Consider the following 26,323-nt stretch of genomic DNA (forward strand, 5'->3'; position numbering starts at 1 on the left):
ATCTGATGGAGTGGGAGAAGTCTACTTCAAAACAGACAAACAATGAAATATGTTGACAGCTCCATAAAGAGCATACATTTGAGCTGGAACACAACCTTAAATTATTTAGTTCAGTTACAGCTTCATGGAGAGATTCCAGTCAGGACCTGCATATTTTTATGGTAGCCATTGTACATATATATGTATATTTATACATGTATGTATGCATGCCTGTATAGGTATATAACCTGAAAAGTTCTCAGCCCTACAAAGTCAGATGAGGGGTAAGAAAATGAAATATGAATCCTACTTTACTTACCCTAATCTTAGGAAAGAACTTTCCCTCCTATATTACAACCCACGGAAAATAAGTGAGCACATTCCTGAGCATCACAGAAGAGGTGGCATGTTAGGGATTCTCCACACACAAGTTGACATATGGTCCTCACGTGCTTCATCGTGAGCTTGGCTGGAATTGCACCAGTAAAAATAGAATCTATGCTGTTCTGAAATGGCTCCTGAACTGCACATGGACTATTTCCTTCTTGTGCGGCACAGAAATGATTTCAGTCCATGGTTATTTTTCTTTCCTGGTGCTTGAATCTTGCCTCCTCGCTTGGTCCATACTGTAGTAATCTTGGATGCGTAACTGCTTGTTTTGTTTTGCATACTGCATTTGCCTTATATTGTTTGTTTCCATTTAACACATGCAAACTTATTTTCCTGCTGTTTGGCAATCCTTTCAAAAACTTTACAAGGCAATACACAAAAAAGCCTCTCTTCTTCCTCTTTGAATGACACAAAAATCACATCTATGAGGTCAAGATTTACCCACTTGGCAATATTCAACTATTCTACACAAAATGTAGAAAGAGAAGAAGCAAAGCCGTAGAGAAGAGTGGAGAATTTTTGGCAAAGGACTGATTTTCATCAGATTATGAAAATTCCATTAGACCTTTTTTTTGGAAAAGTTCCATATTTTCTATTTTTAGTCATTATCCTTTATGCATTTCAGTCTACACTGGAGATAATTAAACTTACCTGAGAAAGATTTCTTGTTCCCTCTTGCACATGCACAAATACACTCACAGGGTTGGCATGAATAACAGCCTTTTCTTGTATCATTATTTTGCTTCCAAATGTAAGGTCAATTTGGGCCTATTTATCTTTCACATTTGATATGAAACTGATGCTGAACACAGATCTTCCATGCTCTCAAATTTTACAGTAATGGATTAGGACAGAATGGGGTGGGGTGGGAAGGCAGTTCTTTATATATATTTCATTTCCTCTGTAAATACAGCAAAAATCATGATCAAATCATCACTAAGCTGTATTAGGAGAAACCTAGTGATGGAAAGGCAAGGAACATAAAAAAATACAAATAATAAATGTGATTAGAGTTGATTTAAATACAATTCTAATATTTAGAGCAATGAATTTAAAAATAAAAAGTTAAAAGGGAAAAAAAGAGAGAGTAAGAAAAGGAATATCTGAAGTGACCAAACAATACTTCAGATTAGTGTGGATTGTTAGTATGTTATGAACTTGTAGATTGATCTTCCCTAACAAGCAAGTCTCATAAACCTAAGAAACAGAAAGTTAGTTGAAAAGAAAAAGTGAGGCAAGCTTCTTAGATGTTAAAGCTTGCCTTACCTTTGGTTTGAGGTAGACTCTGAGTTGCCAATGCTTTAAATATTTATCTCCCAAGAGAATTATGATACTTAAGCAAGTAATGTTCATAGATCACCATTTGTAAAATTCTTCAACAGTGGCAGCTGGCAAATGGCTATTATTTATTCAATGACTTAGGCCAGATTTTCATGCTAACTCCAAGTTTGTAAAACTTCTCATTCAAAATGCAATTTATTTTATTTTTTATTTGCTAGATGTGATCATTCTGGAGAAGGGGTTTTACCCCACAGTCTAGTGCACTTAATAGGGGCCCCTCCAAGCTTCTGTGATGACACTGCAGTTCTGTGAACTATAGAGCCGTATATTCACATACCGAACCCGAACCATTCAGAAGTACTCAGTGCTCATTGATGGGCCATATTCATTGATGCCCACAGATCAGCCTCAAATGGAATATAAAGCAAGTTTTAACTGGCCCTCCCAGAATTCTTCAACTGATGTTCAAGGAGTTTAATGTTTTGTACTGCAGAAAGAAAAATAAAACCCTGGGGACTATGGAGGTCTGAAGTGATTTATGCCTAAAGACTTATCCGTGAGCAATAGAAATGCCTTTCTTTACTGGAGATCTGGAAGAGCTCGCCACAGTGTGACACAAGCCTGAGGACAGCTCTGCCCTCAGCGTGAAGAAGCTGGTTCCTGGTTCCCTGCTGGAGGCTCGCTCTCCTGGACTGCAGGCAGTCGTTTACCAACTGTTTGATAGCTGGTAAAATATTTACCAAGTAATTGATAAACCAGAGCTGTTGCCAAGGTAGATCTGAAATATAATGAGAGGAAACACTGTGTCCTGTCAAAGCCTGCCATACAGTGAAGTTATTAATAACTGCACCTGCACGGCCTACCATGACACTGCAAATGTCCTCCTTAGAGATCCAGCATGACTCCTACTTTCTTAGCTCTTTTCAAAAGCTAGCCTTTAAGAATATGCTTGAGCAAGGGGAAAAGGAGCGCTTTAATTTTTTCCCTAAGTACTTGAAAAAGATCAAATACTCAATACAGCGAGGCCAACAGAGAAACTGCAGCTGCAGGAGAGAAGAAAGACTTTCTCACAATTATGGGTGATCAAGAAAGTACTCTGTTGCTATATGGTCCAATTTGTCAAGCAACAGGGAAGGCAAGGGAAGGACTGTTGTGCATAACAAACACTCTAGTAGATTTCCAGAGAATTCCTTATAAACTGTATTTATTGATTTAATAAAAGCAAATAGTTAATGTTTCCCAAAGCAAGCTAAAAAATTTAAATAAAAAGTACATCAGAAAAAGGTTAAAAGAAATAAAGAACTCGGTGAAAATTGATGACTAAAAGCTGCAAAGCATGGCAAGGTATGCCAGCATCCAAAGGGCTTTATTCTCTATCATGCCTCTAATTCTCTATTCTCTAACATGCATCCCTCATAACCTCAGTTGAAGGTAGTGGGCAGGAGATCTCATTAAGCTGATTTGAAGGAGACTTGCAGTATAATGTGTAATGTCTCATACTCTGTATGTTGGGGCACACTGTATCATCACAGCTATTTGTTTTGCATCATTGTAATACTTTCCAAGGCTTTGCATTCACTTCCAGGAATCATGTGTTCATTTTATTCTTCTGAGAATGCTTCTGGAAATCTTTCACAGCTCCATGGAACATATGTAGTTTAACCCTCTTTTCTTCCACAGAAACTTGGAAAGTCTCTCTTTTGATAATATATCCCAGAGGCATGACTGTATATTTTATTATTCCTTGCTGTCTACAGGGTCTCTTCTCACAATCCTGGAGCAACAATATCTTTTCCTAGTCCATGATTCCCTTCCTATAGGTATATCTATTTTCACTTTAATGTATCTTCCTGCATTTTTCCGGGAGAAGGTAAAGAAGATAGCTGTGTGAATAATTTATTTTCCACATGCAAAAGTTAGTGATTGAAGATTTTCTGGGTTTTGAGGTGGATATTTAGAAGCCTGAAACAGATGGCTTTTTGCTGGTATTTTTTTCTTGGTCTTTTTATTTTTCTTCTTATTATTATTAATAGGCAAAGAGCGGGAAAATCATGTACCTTCCTAATTGCTTGCCTACCTCCTCCAGCCTATCCTTTCTGGAAGATGATGGTCTGACATTCCTACATGTTTGTTGGGAGAAGAAGAAAGGGTTGCTATAAAAAAAGGTAAGAGTGCAGCGTATTCTTCATTTTCCACTGTATAGTGTTGGGATTAGAAGCTCCAGAAATTTAGAGATGAAGAGGGTTTTTGTTTGTTTGTTTTAATAATGCTGTTTTATGGAATGCTTGGTATAACCAGGTCAAGTCTTGAGAATATGGGGATGGTCTCTTAGCTCTGCCCAGCATGGCACTGAACTGCCATTACTCAGGACATAAAAGTTGTTTCCATCTCCCTAAACAGGTAGGGAACATATCTTACTTACTGGTCTTGACCTCCGCAATTAAGAGCTACCAAAGACTGTAGCCATCAATGCTAACTATGCAGCATCAGCTCCAGGGTGTTTGTACGCTTACAGATAATTTAGAATATGAGTGTTAAAGACTAAGAGTTCTGTGTATGTAGTGATGATGATTAATATTATGTGAGATTTAACCTTTAGCAAGAAATGTGTTGCAAATGAATTATTTCAGTAATGTTTAGTTTTACAGTGTAAAACCAGCCCAATTTGTCATTCTTCTAAACACTCCCATCACAGCAATCTCTAATGCCCTAGCTGACACAGATATATTCAGTTTCAACTGCTCAGTCAACAGGAAGTGGTCCTTGCAAATATGAGAGTGAACAACTCAATGGGAGGTAGCCTGAACCCCAAAAGAAGGAGCTTCCTGGTGGGTGAGGGAGAGGAGGAGGTAGGTGCTCTGGGAGTTTACTCCCTCTTCACTGCATAAGCACACAGCACAAGTCACATGAGACAGCAGCTTTGTGGCATTACCTAAACCTCTTTGAAACTGTTTCATATATGGAGGCAAGGCACTTACAGAAAATGTAACCACAGGCAATGTGATAAAACAGCTCTGAGTAGACAAGGCCTGAGAGGAATTCGTTTGGAGGAACAAAGGAGAATAGCAAACAAGGAGAATACACTCCACTTTAACAATTACCAGCATACATGAGGCCACTTGCTGAATGTCCTGTCACTGAACAAGAGCAAGAAGCAGAATGGGGCCCCAGTCAATATCCTCTGAGGAGGAATGCTCATATGATGGTGACTGATGTATATTTTCTTAAGTTTACAACACACTTTCTTTCTACATTTCCATGCTATTACCCAGCAAAGCTATTGCACTAAAAGTAATCTGTTTTATTTTCAGGAAGTAAGAATGTGGTGTTGTTAGCATGCAACACAAATATTCCTGTTCACCAAGCATATAATACAGTACACAAAGAATTACCACCCATTTGAAAAAGATTTCCTACCTCCCAGCATTACTATTCTAAGCCATTTATTGGTTCATCATTATCTTCTGAGAAGACTATTCAGTTTCCTTAGTGGGCCCATTCTCCCCCTGCACATAAACAACAAATCTTTACCGTACTGCTTGTTTTTTACGCTCTAAGATCTGATTGCAACTGCATGTCACTATATCTGTACTAAACATTCTGTTTTAAATTATTTCATGGGCTACATCAATCCTACCTAACATTGTCATGTCTTTGAATGTAAATCTTGTGGAAAATCCTTTCAGGAGGCTTCAGGAAATCTTCCTTCATTTCCATTGCAACATTCCTGGGCAAAAGACTCATCAAGAGACGTTCCTAAAAGAAAATGTAAACAACATTAGTTTTGTGGTATAGTATGTTCCCCACTATTCAACAGTTTTGAACTAGTAAACTAGACAAACTTTTCCTAATCTAGCCTGCTTCCTGAGAACTTCAGCTCCATAAACAACACAAACCGCTTCCCTCAAATTTCTGCAGCCTTTGTGGGTGTCTTTCTGATTTCCTCCGCACCAAAAAAAAATAAAAATAAAAAAACCTATGCAGAAAGGGAAGAGCCAGCTTCAAGAACAGATAATTGTCCATAATTATCATTAACATCACAATGCTAATAATAATAACTTACTTTATCATTAGTACCATTTATCTATCTGTGAAAGAATTTCCAGGATCATTTGCTATCCTTGTGTGTACTACTTGGGAATCTAATGAAAGTGTTACATTACAGGGACTATGACAGCTGGTTATTAAGCAGCGAGAATGGATGATAGATTTATCCACGCAGTCTGAATCAGCAGAACAGTAATAAAGGTACAGTTTTAATGGTGTCTTATCCAGCATGGAAATGCCTGTTCAAGGAAGCTCAGTAATAGAATGCAACAGCATAAAACCCTGGTTAAAAACATTTCTGCTTGCTATACCCACAGAGAGATTTTAGCAGGTGTCACTGACCCTCTTAGAATAAAAGACCTCTAACATTTTGGATCTGGTTGGTATTAACTACAAAGGTTTATGTAGTTATTCCACATATTCTGGCCCATTCAGAGGTACCTAGAGAGCTTGTAGCAGGTACTGTACTTACATTCCTACCAATGCTCTGTTCTCATACAGAAAACATTTGCCATTTAAAATGCACTATGCCCACTTTTGTTGCTGTGTGCAGTTCCCAGTTTATCAGTCAGGTTTCCTAGCTTCAGTCACTGTAGGAGACAGAAGGAATTCACATTACCACGTCTGATCTGGTGCCAAAGTAATGGCAGTGATGAGACACTACACGAGCGCAGATCTTGGCCAGACTGCAACCTCCTTTTATTTGAATGGCATTAAATAAATAAGGAGCAACAATTAACACCAAGAAGAGGGTATTTGCACAGACAAGTTCTCTGTATTGCTCACATGCACATGTTCACCAGCCACAAACTCCCAACAATGCCAGACTACTCAAACGGTTTCTCATTTTACAGTTCTGGTTTACACAGTTGCTTCTGAAAGATGACACATTGAATATTTACCTCACAGATGAGTAAGTTAAACTTTGCAGAACTGTCCCTGTCCTTATTTTACACTAAAGTGCCTTAATATGCCTGAGGCAGTACATTTGGACTTGAGGTTAAAGGTCATTCACATTGATTAAATCTATTTCCTACTGTTCTCACATATGTACTAAGAATGTTGCAAAGAACATGATGGAATTAAGTATTTACGAACAGTTTATGTATAAATCCATTTCAAATTAACCAAATAGTCTCAGATCTTGATGGGAAATGGTAAATTACTACAATTTTTATGTTAATTAAGCATAAGCATACATATCTCTGCAACAGAATTATATAATGTTGGTTAAAATCCAAAAGAAATAATTTTGTCAACAGTGGAATTTTTGAAGCTCTCTTTCCCATTACTTGTTATCTTGCAGTTGATTAACTGTTTTAACTCAAATATACTGAGTCTGTAACATGAGCTGACCCCTTATTAGGCAACAGAGAATCCACACAAGAGAGAAGTCTTGCCTGAGGATTAAATTCTCTGGTGCTTAAGACGGTATAAACTCCAGATGATACTGGAATTTCAGAAGTATTATTCTGGATGTCAATTTTCTGTTGTCTGATAAGGACTAAAATGCTTACTGTAGCTTCTCTCAGTGAGGGTATTAAAGAAGATCTTTGCCTTTCTGCTGGAACAGACAAGCAAATTCCAAAGCTGTTACGGGGAGAGAGTGTGGTTTCAGTTTCTTTTTCCTAGAAAGCCAAACTAAAACAGACAGACAAACAATCAAACAAAAATTATATGAACAGGCTCTGACAGGATCTTACAGAGACCAGTGCTAACTGATGAGCACTTCTTTGGCCTGTGCATACAATTACAGTAAAGGAGGTGAATAAAAACCTCACAACTAACATCTGCAGTGCACAGCCAACAGCACAGAGGCCAGGGAAACAATAACAACCATTGCTCTGAAAGTAGCATCGGGAGAGCTGCATCATCTTACAGCTTTGAAACTTGCAGCGTTATGCTGCCAGATGTGTTAAGGCAGGCTACAAAATTGGTAATTCCTATGCATGTTAGTATGACTATTAGAAGATGTGAAGGGAGCTGATGAAAATCCTATTTCAAATGGTGGTGGTTTGCCTTTTCATATTACAAAGTGGTTTAAAAAAATTAGAGATGAAAAAGAAAGTGATGGATTAGTGAGGAAGAGCTGGACAGGCTTTACAAAGAGGGCTGGCGGTCTGAACTCATTGAGTGAGTAAAGACTCAATTAGGGCTTTATCAAAGGGCCGTCATGACTGACCTCTCAGGCCAAGCAGGGAAACAGCAGTGTGGTTATAAAGTGTTATCACTGGAAGAGAGACTGGCAAATACAAGAAACAATCCCACAGTGGAAATTATGGAAGTAGTGAAAAAGAATGAAAGACATCATCTAGCTCTCCAAAAAAAAAAAAAAAAAAAAAAAAAAAGGTAAAACGAACCTTTTTTATTTTGGCAAAATCTCATCTGTCAAGCAAAGTGGTGTTGCCTTCCAGGTCACCCTAAGGAATGATTAAGGACTTAGATTTGGAGTGGTAAGAATTAAATCATATACGCCAAATACAGTTGGGGGAAGGTTTGGGAAAGGGCTCCATTTGGATCTCTATTCAGCAGGTCCTACCATCATTGTCTGATTTTTTTCATTTGCTTCTGCGAGGCTGATCCACTTCAAAAAATAATCTGAAAATCAGACCAAAAGGAAAACTAGATGTGCACAGCTGCAGAGAGCATTGAATAGAACAAGAGACAGCACAGCAGCCAGGCTGGTCACATTCGTGATGACATTCATGCTTGAGTGGCTGCTGCCTCTGACAGCGATGGGTGATGACAGAAAAAATTGAAAAAGTGAGACAGATAGGGAGCACTAATTAATTAACAACAACTTTGACTAGAATAAAACAACACTCATGCTTCAGGCCTTCTTCTCAGTGATAAATGAACTTGTCTTGGGGTAGCCTCAACATGTGGTATATTCCTGTTTTGAATCCAAAACACAGAAGCTAGTAGAAAGATACAAATGGCTTCATGTTTTCACCTTTCTCTCTGATCTACAATGTTGTTTAAATTTATTACAGCTAGTTTCTACCTGGAGAATGAAATTTTGGCCCCATGATCAACTTCTGCTATTCCAGGAATTTGTACTCCCTTGTTCTGCATTAAATTTTCACTCAGCATTAACATGATCTGAAGTGAAATCACATACTGAAAAAATGATTCTTTTCAGAGATTATTGCCTGCTGAGGATTTTGCATTCCCTGCACAAATCTCATTTAGAAAAGGAAATGACAGATGAGAACCTATATCACCTTCATTCAAAGTGGTTTTTTTGCCAAACTTGTATTTTAAATTGCCAGTGCAGCCTGGGATCTGGAACACCAGACTGGGCTGTCTCTGCCAACTGTCTTATCCCCACTAATGAAGATTTCTGCACCACTAATGAAGACTTAGTTAATTCTTATGAGAACACTCAATTTAGAAAAACATCCATATTTCATTCTCCCACAGCAATGAAGCATTGTTAGAGATAAGAAAAGGAACAAACACATACATTTGACTCTGCATCAAGTCCAAATGTGTATATTAAGCCAATAAGAAATTACCCAGTGCTGCATTGGCAGTATTCAACAGCTAGTACCATTATGCACGTGACACAGGGAAAATATGTAAATGGTAAGTAATTCAAATAAACTTTTCTTTTTCTTCACATAGTTAATGATCAAAAAGACTCTAAATTACAAATTGTTTTTTTGGAACATTCTCAACCGTAATTGCAAATACAAACTTCTGTACTGCAATTCTCACTTCGGGCTGGACTTAAGGAAAAGTGTCTTCAATAATTAGTCCTGCAGTTATTCATTCAAGACTTAGCTAGACAAAGCCACAGTTGACCTGATCTAGTGTTGCTGGCAGTCCTGTTCTGAGAGGGAGGCTGGAGTAGATCACCTCCAGGGGTCCCTTCCAAACCACGTTTCCATCAGTCTGCGATATATGGTAAAGGGGGGCACAGCACAAGCATCAGGCGTAGAGGGTATCCATGGCTTCTGGGAAGCTACTGAATCCATCCCACCACCTTACAATACTCAAGTGAGGCTCTTAACATAGAAGGGGAGCTTAGGGCTCAGCAGGCTAGAAGCTTCTCAGTACATCTCCCTCTTCCATCTCCATCAGCTTTTCCCAACCGCAGCCCTGCTCTGCTCTTACATGTTCCTAATACATTTATTGCTCCTCTCTTCAAATGAGGAACAACCCCATTTTGAACACCGCTGCTGTGAAAGTTCTCATTTTACTGCTTTCTCCAATCACTCATGACTTTCTCAAAGTCCCTTTGAAGTTTCCACCTTGATTTATAATCATTTTATGCAGCTCCCCAAACAATGCTATTCAGCCTAGTACCACATTGTATTACTATTGTATGAAGTGATTTATTTCAACATCTGTATGGAATATGACTGTGGCACATTTTGAAATCCCTTTAACAAACTGTAACTCATACCCCCTCATCAGAAGAGAAGCCTTAAATGCAGTAAAATGTATTAATGTTGCTAGACAGCATTCTTTCCTCTCTTCTCCATTGCCTGCTGTGCAGTTGGATGGCCCCTTACAACCTTCTACCCATGAACTGGCTGCACTTGCTATGCTTCTGCATGCTGCTTTATATTTCCTGTAGATTACCACATGAGATAAATAGCAAACAAAACGGAAGTCTTATGTATGGACAGTGTAGATTATTTTATCAAGGAAACAACAGTTTCCATTGTTTCTGAGATACAGGAGAGAAATAACCAGATAAACAGCAGCATTACTTCAAAACTGAGAAATTTCATGTTTCCCTGGATCTTCTGAATGTCAATGCTTACAAGATCCCTGTCCTCTCGTGCTGGTGTTGTATGCATACCTAGCAGAATTTGTACAGTACAGGCTGGAATTGCCAAAGAGCAGTATGGAAACTCTTCACTCCCTTATGTACCTCTCCATCCCATAAGAACAGGCCAGCGACAGAGGCAACTCAGTCTCTTTTAGTCAACTTCAACTGGGTCCTCCTGAACTGCCCCTTACGACCAGCCTGCAGAGTAGAGCTCTGCCTACTGACACTGCTGCCCTCACCCACCTGGGAGCCAGGGTAGCTATGCCTGGCTCAGCAGACACTTCTTCCTCATGAAACTTGCTCAGATGGGACCTAGAGACACCTAAGCTTGTGATAGTGAAGGGAGTAACTCTGGATGGTGCACCAGATCCCAGTCCCTCCTCACCCTCCCTGGCCTCTGACTCTAAGCCACCTGATTCAGGAATGCATGTCTGTGGTCTGCTGCCTTCTGCATTTTCATAGGGGCTTAAAAACAAACAAACAAACACCTAACAAAAAGCAGGCTCGGCATCTTTGTTTTCTGGGTGATAAAATATGGATATTTGTTTACTGTAGTTACACTCCATCTATGGTGACAATTAGGAAAAGGAGCCTACAGACAAGAAAGAACCATTTTGACCATCTACTCTGTCAGGACTTTTACAATACAAAACATGAAATCCTACCCATGAATTGTGCAGTCAACCATAGAACTTCTTTCATTATTGCTATACTTCGGTGAAAAGGGCCACCATACTTAGATATACTTTTTTCTGGAGAAAACAAGCATCAGACATGCATATAAAATTAATAAGACTGTTTCAAAGTCAACTCTTCTATAAATATGAGATTCTGCTTCTTAGTCAGCAGAGACTCCAAAGTACATCCTAAGTATTATCACTTGCTACCTAATTCTACCTTGATAAGTTCACTCTTGCGTATTTTTGAAAGCTACTGCTTAGTGGTTTAATGGTATCTATCATTCCTGTATTACACTGCACAGATATTTTAATTCCATGGAAGGAAAATAAAAAATGAGAGAGAAAGAGAGTACAGAAGCCTACTGCAATGCCCTGAAGGACCACTTTGTGTAAAACTACTGGGATCCATTTATACTTCCCGTAAGCTGGCAAACAAAGACAGCAGACTTTATTCATGCATTATTTTAAATTAAACTGTGCTACAAAAAATGAAATACTGCCCTGTCTTCCAAATAAGTATAAGAAGTATAAAAAAAAATACACGATTAAAGATGGTGATGCTTTTCTTAGACAGCCACAAGATGGCAGTATTTCAGAACATTCTTGAGATTTCTTGAAAAGTTGTATTTATCATAAGTCCTTATTACAATCATAATCATAAAAGACCATCCATAAAGTTGCATTCTAACAGCACAGGCTTTGAATACTGAGAGGATGGCTAACAGCATACTATTATGGTAGGTGATCAATATCTTATGGATAAAATGCAAGATGGATTCACCATGAGTAAGTAGACCTGTGCCAGACCAATCTGGTATCGTTCTATGGTTAACCACCTTTTTTTAAAGGAAGGAAATGCAGGATAGGTCATCAGCATACTGTTTGATAATGCACTGACATGGTTCCACATGGAAAATTACTATAACTGAGAAGGTAGGGATTAGGAATTAGGGGAGACCTAAGTCTTGGCTAAAACAGAACAACGGGTAGCATCGAGGGCAGAAATACTGGGCTGGAGAGTGGGCATAAAAAGACCATAAAATTGCTTGAAGGTACAAAGTACACAGGAGAGCATCCAAGATGTGGAATAAGAATGAGAGAAATTCCACAGCACAATGTGAATTTTAGATGTCATCTACAAAAACAGCTGTGATAAAGAGGGGTAGAAACCTCTGAAGGTGAAAAAGTCCCACAAACCAGCTGAGCACTGAATGGCTATGGCATATTTATGTGATGTTACCCTAAGAAGGCAAATGTGATTCTAGGATGTAGAGAGAAAGATCACTAGCAGGATAATACTTATGCTTTTGAGATCAGCTCCACAAATCACATTCAAAGAGGAACAGGAGCAGAGAAAGACTAAGAGGGCAAACATGGAAACAAGAAGGCTAAAAAACATAGCTTGCATGTCTGATTGCCCTCATACGTAGTAAATCAGAACTCTCTAGAAATATATCAGTATGGATTAAACCCCAGAAAGGCCAGCCAACAGTGTTAACACAAGGTATAAACTCACAATGAATAAATGACTGCAGCATCAGCCTACTACTAATCTTTTTACTTTCACCCTATACCCTTAGCATTCTCCCTCTCTGAAACCTAACTGGCAAGGTTCGATGTACCCATACAAGGATCACAGAGAACCTAACAGGAAAGGGACGATTCTCATTTCAATTAATGGAAATCCTCCTGCTGGAAGCAAAGGGGAGGGAGGAGAAGCTAAATTCACATAACAAAATGGAGACTTTATCCTTAAAGCATCTTTATTTGCTTCACTATAGGGCAGGCAAGAGCTGTGCATATTCTCGAGAGCAGATAACTTTCAGTGAAACCCTGCTCATGCTTGGCTGGAAAGAAAAGCATCTCTCCATTGCATGGCTAGAGACAGCAAAAATATCTATTTCTTGAGTCCAAGTTCCCCTCCTATAGTGATATTTTTTTCCAAAGCGACACCTTGAAGCTAGGTGTGGAATGCTGCATTTCACATTGTTTTTTGCTCTATGAAGGCAGAAGCAGATGGAGGACAAGAAGATAAGGCGGGGGGTCGGGGGCTGGGAAGCATTGGCAAAATTCTTTGCATTTCTGCAGGGAACATGGGGAAGGAAAGGAGAGGAAATAGAGGAGGATCTGGCAGCATTTTGGTAGGCTGAGAGAAAGGTTCTTTCCTGGCTCAGCTACTAGCACCAGCTTTGCATTTCAGAGGAAGAAAGGCCCACTGTGACCACGGAGTGTTTCCCCTCTCCCTCGCAGAAGGGAACTCTGCTTAAACAGGTGAAGTTTTCAGAGAATAAGAAAATCAAAACACTCCACTGCGAAAAGTTTCCCACAGATCTGATTCTTGTCAACTTCTGCCTTGCCTGTAACCTGGCCAAAGCTCAGAGTCTGTTTGGGAAGTGCACTAGAGGAGATCTCTAGATGGTGCGTGTCAGAGGTCTGACAGCTTCCCTCGGTGCAAACACCAGTGCCGGAATAATCAGGAATTATGAAATCATATTGCTTGAAACAAATTCTGGACATAGTCCAGCTCAGTGCTCTTCTTTTGAGAATAAAGTGACATAAGTTATGAGTTAAAACATGAAGTCTCAACAAAAACTGTTTCTATAAGTCTTGGTCACTCTTCTGTGCAAATGATGTACAGGTCTGTAAAGACATGGTACCAATCATGGAATCAATCATTCAGAGAAATTTAGTGGGTATGTGAAGGATATGAATGTGGTATATCTCTAAAAGTTTACTAGTAAAGCCACAACATTTCAAAAAGGGGTCTTGAAATTGACTTTATTTATTAAATGCTAGTTTAATAAACTTGTTTCTATCTATCAAGCTTCAGTGGGTGCTTCAAGAGCAGGTTCTTGAGCGTACATCAGTGAAGATGAAACATTTTGGGCACAGAACAGCTGCAAGTATGCGGTTCTAAATCTCCCTCTGTGGAAAGGTAAATATTTTGCCTATTCTTTTGCAGAGTCTGGCCGAGCAGGTTTCAGTTAAATGATCCCCTTATATTAGCTCTGACACGATGTATGTGTGTTGAGTAGAAACATTAAAAACAAAAAAACCCCACCACACTTAAAACACAACTTAAAAAAGAATTAATTCCTTTACAAAAAGGATTTTCTGTTTCAAATGAATAGACACTTAAAAATGATCAGAAAGAATACCACTGATGTGCCAATGTCATGATCAGAGAGAACACGGAAGCGCTACTGCAATTTCTAGGCAGGCATTCAATAGTGATACACATGAGCTCAAGTGTGCTATGGATTGAACCATTGCACAGAACAAAGCATGGCATTATGAATAGAATGTGGACAATAATTCTGTCACTGTACCTGCTTCTGCCTCTCTCTTGAAGATGCTAAGAAGACAGCATTACTAGCAGCAATTTCATTGACGCTACTCACTTTCAGGATAAATGGAAGAGCAGACAACATTTACCTAGCTAACCCATGCTATGCTAAGTTTCCTCTCCAGTTAATGGATCTCTCTGTTTCTATGTCTTGATCTGTTCCACTAACACTGAACACCTGGGGCTGGCACTTGTGTATTCCTCAGCGAGCAAAAGTCACTGAGTTCAACCCCCAGCAACGCAGACACCTCCTCCTCTTCTGCCCTCACTAACCCTCCAGTCTTCAGCTAGTGTGAATTTTTCCTGGAAGAACATTGTAGATGTTACAGCTCAAGATGCCGTTGGGACTGCAGCACCCTCTGCTTTTGCTCTGTCCAATGAGATATGTCACCCCACATCCACACATTTCTGTACGAGATTCCACAGATGTCCAACAATTCCACATAAATATACATGGCGAATCTGCTGTGCTCTGGCACCTTGCTGAGAAATGAGGCCAGCATGGGGGAAGGGGGGAAAGGACACAGTCATCTCCAGCCCTTCTCTTCTCACTGCTGGAGCATAAAGGTTGTACCGTCGAGGGAGCAGGACGGGAGGAGACAGAGGAACACTAAGAACACACCACTGTGGTAGCAGTGGAGCTTAATAACATTGCTACAGCACACATTCAGAACTGCAGTAGCCACCTAACATCAGTACATATCCTTTCCTATAACAGATTTTTACCAACAGTGGAACAAGCAAGAACTCTTCAGTAAAGTAAAACTTTGATTACTAGTGATAGAAACCCATCTCAGCAGCACGTGTAAGCATACTAAAGGTTTTAAAAAACCAGGAACCTAGATTCTAAAATTATTGCTTTAGACCTTAAGTAAGACATATTAGGGGGTAAACACTTAGCATTTCCTTTTTCAAAAACCACAGATTACTTTCACATGGATATACTAAAGCTAACTACAGCAATCTGACAATCTTTGTCCTTTGCTATTTGCCCACGTTTTGTCTTCAGCAGAGCAGGGAATTGACTTTAACCCATCAGCAGAAAACTTGATTGCTTTTCAAAGAGAAAAGCCACTAATATGTTAAGGAACCCATGAGTGTATTCACCCTCTTAAAATACCAAGTTTCATGAAGACTTTATTCATGCTTACCTTGTCAGACTGGGAAATTCCTAATCAGATGTGTCTGCTGAAAGGGAAGCTAAACCCAAAATGAAAATCAGCACGTATCAAAGAGGTAAGAGGGATCAGAAACCTTGAAAGAATTTAAATTACATGATAGAAATTCTCCACTCTAGAACAGTAAACCTAAACCAAAAGAAGACCTTAAAATGCATTCTTTCTGTAAGTAAAGGGGATGTTGCTTAATACTTTTTTTTCTTTTTCTTTTTTTTTTCCGCTCCACAGCAGGTTGACCAAAAGGAACAGGCAAAATGTCTGGAAAAGCGTATGTGCTAGATCAAGGGAGAGGTACTACCAAGCAGTGTATACTGTCACACATTAGGATGAAAGCAAAGTGCCTTTCTCAATATCCCCTTCATGGACAAAATCTGTTATTAAGCAGTGATACAGCAATTAATGAACCATTTGGGAAACTGCACATTGGGCTAGACCCATTGATATAATTTGAAACAGCTTTATGGCAGAACTGCCTTGAGGTTGAGGAGTGGCATGGGAAAAGATGTGCTAAGCTTGTGTTAAAGCATCAGTTTGCTTTTTAATATGGTTTTAGGAGTGAACACAGTTCTATGGACAATAAGAAAAATACATGTAAGAGAACTTTCCTAATAACATTTTAAAACTCCCCATGGTTTCCTACTGCCGAGGGAAGAACCACAACAGACCTCACTCCTGAGGCTGTATTACTTTATGCCTTTTAGTAGGATGCCACAATATAAAACACTTCATTGATTTGAAAATATCTACTTGTGTTTCCATTGTGCTAGCCACTTGTAGCATATGCATGTATGTGAGGCTTGCTCTAGGCACAGAGAAAATGTAGGCTGTGGCCTGGGGGAACAGACTCCTGAGGCCAGGAAAGCAGCCTCAGCTCTCGCTGCCTTCCTTGTCTGTACCAGAGCTAGGCTGCTAATACAGAAGAAGTCGGAGGGCAGCTAGTGCTGGTGATGGGTGGCACCTCTCCCAGGGGAAACAGCTGCTGTCCCTATCCCTGTCCCCATCCCTCTCCCTCCACCAGGACCAGATAGTTCACCTCTGCAGGGATCTTCATTTCAGCTTGGCACCTTAATCCTGTCCTTCCCCTCCCCAGGACAGAAGCAGAAGAAAAATTAAATCTTGCCCATATTTTGAAAAGGCACAAGCTGGCTCTGTGTGCATCTTTGCATGAGAGTCCACACAGCATTGCTGTCATGAATATTGATCTAAATTTAGAAATTAACCATAAGAAAGTATATTTCAAGCATCTGTCTTACTATTTAACTTCAGGATCTAACATACTATCTGGTGTTCTAACATATGATTATTTCCTTTAGCAACTGTTATTCAAGATGTTATCTATTGAAAACTATATGGTAGTATATTTTTAATCATCTAATGACAGGTTTGTGTGTTCTTTTTTATCCCTCCTCCTCCACTCTCTCCAAAGGAAAATAAAGGAGCAAGTAGGAAAAACAAACTGAAAAATTCACAAAAAGCCAAAACAGTTCCAGCATATTTAATTGACAGTTGTTTGGAGCAGAACATATTTGAAATTTCCCAATATTTCTTTCCAAACTTCTAATAGCCAAAGTATCAACAGGTTTTAGAATGATATAACTAGTATTTTTAATTTATCTATTTATGTTTGTCTATTCAACTTAAGGCAGCTAAGAATTCATTACAACAAATAAGAGCTTAATGTAGTAGCATAAAGATATGTCTATATATCTATGAGGAAAAACAAAGTATGAGGGAAAACAAACTGCAACAAACACCAGTCTAAGACATATCCCTGTTATACTGAGTATCAATGATTACATAGACTTATCACAGAAAGCAGACTTAATATGCCAAATTTTCAGGCTTTAAAAAAAAAAAAAATTTCGTTGGCACAGCTCAGATCTTGTGTCAAAAAATGAAATGGCTGGTAACTGATTTAATTTACTTATTTACTAACATCAGGAAGCTTACAGGGGATGAATTAAAGTCAAGCCCAAATGTTCTAGTAGTGATTTGACCTGCTGTTATAAGTGTCTTTTTTTTTTTTTAAGGCTTTCTTTTATACTTTTCATATAATACCATACATTACATTTTGCAAATTAAAGGAATGTGCATAGAGAAACACAATTACAATGCAATTAAAATATACATACTTTGCATGATTTACAACTGTAGATTATTTCTCGTGCGTTATTGAGTCCCTTTGCACTTTGAAATTTCAACTCCAGTTGCAAGGAATTTCTCTCTCTTACTATACAGCTGTTTAGCCTAAGTTTTAATCTCCTTCTATAACTACACCCAGGAGAAAGAAAAAAAAACTTGAGCAAAAAAAAAAACATCTTGAGCAAGGTGTTCAGGATAGGAGGGCTGAATTGCTCTTGGATGTTTCTGTTATTGCCAAGAAGCCTAGAAATTACAAGGTTAGTTTATATGCCTCACTTTCAGATGGCCAAAGTTAGGTGAGAAGAAACCCATTCATAAGGCAAATAATGCTGCTTCTGGCCTGACGTGCTTTCAGTTGAGATGTTTATCTGCCTAAAACCAGGTGCAGTGGAGCTGAGAAATTAGAATACATTTATCTGGTAGCCATACCCTGCACTGCAAAGGGTATCAAGCGGTTCCTATGGATAGAAATGTGCCCCTTTGCAAAAGGGATAGAATTTGTCCCTTTATCTGAGAAAGGAAATGGGCCAGGCGTACCACATAACAGGAGAAATAGCCTGCCTCAGCTCCGTGTAAGGATCTGAGCAGTCAAAAGTAGCAAATGATGCAGAGACCAGGACAAGTTCCCATCTCTGCTGCTGCTGCTACTACTACTATTTGGCTAAGGGACATTGCTGGCCACTGCCTGAGTGGGCCTGAAGCCCAGTAGTTTACACTGAGTGCCTGAAATGGTAACACTCATTATTTTCTCTTCTCCCTGATCCTAGAGAAGGATGAATGGATTTCTGAAGGTGGATTTTACTGTGCAAGGCTGTAGTTTAATGGTACAGTAAATTCAGTTTAGGTGTCCTTGTACCATGGCACAGAGTGCTAATGTAGTACAGACTCACCCTGCCAGCTAAAATTAGTTCATCCACCTACATTTTTCAAAGATTGTACTGGCTGGTTTTTACAGAGCATCAGATATCATCTCTTGCCCTGCAATTTGTGTAAAACCAGGATCACGTCCCTGTTGCACACTCTGGATAATTTGACAAGAACATGTTCTTGTGCCCACACATGATCCAGATGAAATTTTTGCTGCAGGGTGATTTGCCGATGCACAGAGCCAGGATGAATGATTATGGAAACAGGACCTGTGTTTTAGTGATAAATTTCATATTTTGTTTTGCACAGCTATGAAAAAAAGATGCAAGACTGAGAATAAAGAAGTATGGGAAACATGAGGAGAACCTGATTAGCCATTGATAAGCAAGCCGTCAGGCATCCTAGAAATTACTTCTGCCTGAAGCTCTGAAAATAACTAATTTTTCAGTTAGGTTGCTGAATCAGGAAAAAAAAACAAAAAATCACGAATGGCCTGTTATCCATTACCATAATGAAAATCCAACATATTTTTTTTAATCAAACCAAATGTTCTATTCTTTTTCCTTTTTTCACAAATGAAAGGTGAAAGGTGGATGCCACCACCAAATACATTTCTCCAGTCCCAATGGTTTGACAGGTTAAATGCAAATTCACAAACAGTTTTTAAGATGATCAGAATGCCATTTTTGTCAATTTATTATTCTCCAAGTGTCTTCCCACCACCATGCTCTAATTCTGCATAACTACAAATGTGAGATTTAGAGGGAAGGAAAGATCTAAACAACTTGCTAGAATGATGGTTCTCTTTTGAAAACATATTTACTTGTACTTATGCAATAAAAAAAAAAAAACACTGAAGATATCAAAGCTGCTTTCTGGGTTTTGGAGGTTTGCACAAAGTCAAATATTTTTCCAGCCTTTCTCATATGAAAACAACAGGCACTTTTTGCATCAGTCCATGCTGCAGGCAAGTGCATTTCACTGATGGAAATTATTTGCTTTATCCCCAAATTCAATGCATGAATATGCATAAAATACCCAGGAAAAAATCCCAGTGAGCAATATTTGTCACAAAGTCAGCAGGTGTCATGAAGGCAAACGGGATATAGCACAAACAAGTCAGCAGGGTTAGGGGGAAGAAATAGCTTCCATCCCTGCAGAGACTAAATACACTACAATTCTTCAGTTTGGAAAGAAAGATGGGCAGGGATATGAGTGAAGTCTAGAGTGTCATGACTGGCATGGAAAAGGTTACTGTGGATGATTACTCATAATTTAATCACAAAACAAGAGCTGGAGTCATCAGACAATAAACCCATAACAAATAAAAAGGAAGTTCTTTTTCACAAAGTGCATAATTAGAATGACATTCACCATCACAGAATCATGTGGAGGACAAACCTATATATATATTTGCAGAGAAAGAGACTAGAAAAATGGAACATTTTAAACACTATGGTCCAGTTGCACTTCTAACTTAAGAAGACCTTAGAATTATAACTCTACCATTTGCTCTCAGGAGCAGCCAGAATAGGAATTATTATATCATGAGTCACAACTGCCTGGTTTCCCCTCTGAATCAGGTGGGAAGTTGTCTAGATCAGTAGCAGATCACTTCTCTTTCTATGCTGAGAAAGATGTCACCCATTCCCTGTCCCACCTCGTTCCCTTTCCTACTCACTTGGAAAGGGCTGAAGCACTACCTGGAGACTACTGTCATGATTGGTAGGGACCTTTAATGCAAGAAGTCCTCCTAGCGAGCAGGGTGACAACGCCATGCTTGCCATATGGGCAAAGGACAATCTTAATTTAATAAAGTGAGCATAGAGAGAAGATATGATGAGAATAAAGGGGAAGAGCTCATGAGCTTTGACTGAAAGCACAATGAAACATGGTCCCAATTACAGGAGAAAAGGGACCCACCTCACAATATTTATTTTTAACTTCTTGCTCTGCAAAGGTTGGTGTTGCTGCTGAGATTTATAGACAATGACAGCAACAAGATTTTCCCAAGAGAATGATCACAATTATTCTCTCATGTTTTAAGACTCATTTGGTCTGTGGCCTTGGCTACTGTTGTTGCTCTTGAATCATAGTCTAACATTTAGCAAGATAACAAATGCATTATGCCACAGTGGAGGTTACTTACTTGTCTTGACCACAGAGAACAAGAAAAATGGTGAACATTAAAGTGAATTAAAAACAAAAAAAACCCAACACACACACACAGCCAGTCTGCTCTCCTTCTTCTCGCCAATACTCCTCCTTCCAAAGCCTACTTGCAAACTCTTGCATGAGGACTCTGAAAAGGCTACAAAATGAGGTCTTTGCTCTTGCTCCTAAAAATAGACTTATCAAAATTATCATGTGTGACTATTACTACAAATGTATCCTACAAAAAGAGAATCACTGTAAGTAGGACACAGAGGAAGCAATCTCACTTACAGATACAGCTGTGGTATCTGTCACACAGAGTCAACACTTGAACTCCAGAAGGCTGTGTATATGTTCAAAAGTCAACAGCATCTTTTTTCCTGTTCCATAAGAGATTTGCACAGAAATATCAGCAAAAGGCTTTAGCATTTTCGTTTACACTTCTTAATGTAAAAGGGTTGCAGTATTTAGGTCAGAGCATTTGAATAAGACAAAAAGATTCTGATGAAAAATTTCAGTCCTTTTAACGTGCAACATTTGTACTTCAGAAAATGAAAATACAGGAATGTCTGTAGCTATTGGACCAGGTCAGCACAGTCTCTTCATCCTCTGAAATACTCCAAGTGTTACCAGCTGCAAACTTGGGCTACATTATGCCACAATATATGCAGAAGAATTTTGTAGCTTGTAATAAGGTCTTAATTCTTATTCGGGTTTTAGAAGTATTCTAATGTAGTTTAAAAGCAATGACTGAAGGTTTTTTGACAGTACTAGTGACGTGTCACTACTGCATTGAGTTTTGCACTGTAATGCATAAAGTTAATCTCACATTTCACAATTGTAGGGGAAAAGCATATTCTCTTCATTGACCTGTGTACTGCCTTGGAAAAATATTTACAGCATTCTTTAGGCATACTATAAACAATAATGGTTTATGTGTAATATTTTTGCTTTCTTGTGGTTCTGTAAACATGAATATAAAATAAGACAAATTGCTAATGATATAATTAGAGAAATACAAAAATCAAGCATAATTTCATGTTGGAACCCATAGGCAGGTTTTCAAAGGCATAAACTGCAAATAGTTGCCTAAATCCCATGGAAATTCACTCATCTCACATTTTTGCCTTTGAAAAGTCCACAGTTTTGGGTTACAAAAGCTCAGAATCAAACCTAAAGGTTTTGATCCTAGTACTATGCTACCCTGCCACCCAATGCAATTGTTCAAAGAGGAGTTTTCTCTATTTATTATAGGGTAGGTTCATGTTAAAAATGCGTTCACTCAATCCATATCAGAACAATACTTAAGTATATGCATGATTTCAAACACAGAAATATACCTGTTACAGAAATTGGAAGTGAAGGAGTGAAGTACATAAGCCTTGAGGACCCCAACACCTTGTACAGCAAGGTTTGAATACCACTTAACTTCTCTATTGGCAGAAATTACCATAATTCCACTGAAGTCAGAACTATATCTATTTACTCCAGCTGAGAGAATAGCCCTCTATCATCACCTAGAGAGAAAGAAAGGTCTGATCCAAAGCTCCAAAAAATCAACAGATATGAGTGGGTTTAAGATTTAGACCTATAAGCAATAGACCTATATGAACAGCAAGCTCTGCTATGTAGTGACTTTTCTCATTGTTTCTGAATTTGCTTGGAAGGTTGATTGATAAAACTGAGTGAAATAAAACATCATATTAGTAATGTTGCTTCTGAGAAAAGGAAAGATTATCATGTTTATTCAGGTATATTAGTTCAGTCCATTCTCCCCAAAACGTAGGTTTTGATCATAGGTGTCATGAAGGCAAATGGGATATAGCACAAACAAACAGGAGACATTTTTACAGTGTATCTAACACTAAGCCAATAACATATATGCAGGAAAAAAACAGGATATTAGATTGCAATGGTAACTTTCCCTCAGCCCTCAAATACTTCCACTGTGGTGTTGGGACTGACAGTAACGGTGGGCTGGGATCTGCATGTGCTGTGCGCACTGCAGATCAAGCGACAAGCATGCACATACATTGGGGAGGAAGAGCTGAACCAGGCAGGGGAGGAGGGAACATTCCCCTTTTGCAGGGGAAACACACACACTTCCGATCAAGTACTCAGAAGCAATGTCCTGACCTTCAGTTCATGTAATTGTAATGATCTCAAAGGAAACAGAGAAAAGAAAGAAAGCTTTGACACTGACCTGTTTTTCATTTTCATCCTCCAGCCTCAGCCTGTCCTCTATGCAGTTCCTGGCCTGAAGGAATGCCTTCCTCTGAGCCCTTTCTGTCAAAATCCTCACAAAGACCCCATACAAATTTACACTGACAAAAAGGATTGCATTGGCCACAAGCTGTAAGGAAAAAAGAAAAATAAATTAATATTTTAAAATACAGATTTTTATTTTACATTTCTACTCAGCAAAATAGAAAATTCACAGTCCAAAATTCCTGCCTTGTTAGCCATATTACCAAGAACTGTTCCCACAGCACAACTACACAGAAACAGTAATGATACCAGCTACCACAAGTCCAGAGAGACAATATTCAGTATTATAGAATTTCTCATCTTCTGAAGTTAATTTCTCTTATGATAACTTATCATTTTCATTCATCATCGGGTCTTCATCAGCCCATTGTAAGACCTGTCCATCTACTAGAAGGAGTAGTATCTTCAGCATTCATTTAATTATGAGACACTCAGAAGACAGAAAATATTTTGTAAGGCAGGGAAATTATTGTCCCTTTCGTATAGTTGAGAAGTAAGACACTGACAAAATCTGTGACTATATCAAAATGTAAGCCTGGGTACTCTAAGCTTTCATATTGTGCAGGTGGCACTTGGAAAATCTGCTTCTCTTCCCACATCCCTACTGATAGTGACCATACTGAATTTTTGAACAGTTTCCCCAAAATATCACTGACTCAATACTGCATTGTGCCTCTGAGAAGATCCCGAGCGCTTTCAAACGACACCCTGTGGCACAAGCCAGCTCTGCAGGAATGTTACAAGCAGGAGCAGTGAATTTGTAATTACCTGTATGAACAGTGCCCTGATGAAGAACACACACGTGACCCAATTGCCCTTTTGGTTTATAATGTTTTTAAAATATGTGAGTTTAAGTTAATTAGCTAAGCTAAATAACTTAACACTGACTTGCACCCAACCTGAGACAATCCTGACCAAGTTTCTCATCATAACTGAAATGATGCAGTTATAGCATAATGGTGTTAATGAAAATTTGTATTATCTAGATGTCTTTAGATGGTAAATTCTGCAATGCAGTGATTGTTTAGAAAGGAGGTAAGGAGGCCTGTTTACCTAATATCCTTTTGGCCTGATGCTCCATATTTACCATAGTTACTACCACAGCATCATGAGGTGAAAGGAGAGGGGAAGGAGATGGTATGAACTTCATAAGTTCCAAAATTTTAGATTTCAGGTAGAACATAAACTGGTCAAGATAGGGCATAATAAGAGCAAAGACAGACATTGTAACAAAAAACATAATTTATGTAAAATTCCTGTCACAAAATCCATATAACTGACACTTATTTCTCAATTTCAGGTAAACATAACATACTACAGCTGAGCTAGTACCTCTCTACTGTCACATGCTCCGTTAATGTAAATTGAAGCATAGTCCACTGCCCAGTGCTTGCATTGCATAGCAAGCCCAGCTGTACCAACAATGAAATCAAATTAAAAAAAAAAAAAATCGCACTAATATTGCTGTAGAGAATGAAGAAAAAAAACCACTATGGGGTGAAGACTGAATGTTAATTCAGCCAATATGGTAAGTAAAGATCCAAAACAATGACATCCAGGAACTTCCTACTGATTTTGGATAACCTTTCGAAAGAGTTTCATTCCATAAAAATAAGAAGGAAGTTTCTCATGTGTGTAACTAATGGCAGTACACATCTCCATCTCCCAGTGGTCTTAGTATAGTGGGGAGAATTGAAAGAGTCCTTCTGGGCTTCTCCAGACCTCCACGGATTCACAAGTCCTCTAATTTTTACTTTCTTGGTAAAAGAAGGTAAATGCTACTTACATAATCACTTCTCAGAGATAGTAATACAGAGGAATTACTATTTATAAAAAACTTTGAGGAAGAAAAGCAGTACACGAGCATATTATTTCATGATACAGACTGAACATAAGCAGTCCGCAATTCCTATCCTGCTTTATCTTGTTACATCACAGAGAGTTATTTGAGGTATATCAAGTTTCAGCACAAGTTAAAACCCACTAAAATGAAATTACTACAGAAATTCTGACAGAATCTTATTTTCAGAGACATGAATGCTGCCACAATCACCTTATGCCTGCATTTCATCATGCTGAAGTGTAGCAACAACAGTGTATTGCAACGCTAATTCTTAGAAGTGCAATAGAATAAAAACAGAAAGGATTTGTAGAGGCCATATGCAAAGGCAGTGAACAGTGACCACAGAATAAACCAATCAAGACATCTACAGACAATACAAATGCTCGACCCTACCCATATACAAAGCAGCTATTAATAGTACAGAGTGAAAAACTAATCTTTACATACTGATATCAGAATGGCCCAAGAAATAGATTATTACTCTTAGAGAGAATAAAAAAGAGTCAACTCATTTCCTTCTCTTCAACTAGAAGCAGTAAAAGACCATATATTTTAACAATATGCCAGCTGTTCTGGGACTATCATTATGATTTCCCTCAAACAATGGTGATCACCTGGACCCTGAGTAACCAGTAGGTGGGTTCCTGCAATCAGGCAACCACTTTCAAACACAGCAGGGTAAGTCATTTTCCAACAAACTTTGAACAGTTTAAGATAAAACAGAGGCTTAGATATCAGCTCTGGCCTGCAGGGAATCAGGAAAAGTGATAAAGCAAGTAAAAGATTCATAGATTTTAAAATGTGAGAAAAGAAAGTAGGGCAGATTTTCTCCTGAGGTAAGAATTCCTCCCCTCCACAACCCATCTTCTGCTTAATTACTATTTTTTCCCCATATATATATTCTCTCTCTGTAGGTTTCTCAAAAGCATACCATTTTCTGGTCTATTTCACTTTAATATGTAAATAGTATATCTCGCTCTCTCTCTATATGCACATACATATATAACCCACACATATTATCTGACATAACTCCAGGAAAGACTGAGACATGCATTTAAAACTAAGGATCTTTTTAGAGGTATTGAGGCATCCAAAACTGCAGAAAGATCAAGGAGTTTCATTTGAAATCCTTCCTACATTATTCACTACACTACTACCTAATATCAAAAAGAATGCTCTTCTTTAGGTTTCACCATTATCTTCTACCTATGGAACTATTGAAGAAGAAATAATTTCTATTAATGCAACACAAAATGGCTCAAAGACATTTCTTATCTGCAACTCCTTTCAAACCTTGCTACCTGTAATGAGAATACCCATCAGCTGGAATAACAAAAGGGCATCAGGGTCATGAAAGCTATTTTT

At 38.6% G+C, this 26,323-nt stretch overlaps 1 protein-coding gene across 1 annotated transcript in view; it reads right to left on the reverse strand.

The window, feature by feature from the left end:
- ADCY1 (adenylate cyclase 1) overlaps positions 1-26,323 on the reverse strand; it is a 153,059-nt gene that overhangs the window by 81,751 nt on the left and 44,985 nt on the right. Inside the window, exons 2-3 of the mRNA XM_013952768.2 lie at positions 23,051-23,200; positions 5,288-5,406 (exon numbers count right to left, since the gene is read on the reverse strand). Of these exons, the coding sequence (XP_013808222.1) occupies positions 5,288-5,406; positions 23,051-23,200 (269 nt within the window). The remainder of the gene's footprint in view (positions 1-5,287; positions 5,407-23,050; positions 23,201-26,323) is intronic.

The sequence above is a fragment of the Apteryx mantelli genome, chromosome 2, assembly GCF_036417845.1.
Source record: "Apteryx mantelli isolate bAptMan1 chromosome 2, bAptMan1.hap1, whole genome shotgun sequence".
In the NCBI taxonomy this organism is placed as follows: Eukaryota; Metazoa; Chordata; class Aves; order Apterygiformes; family Apterygidae; genus Apteryx; species Apteryx mantelli.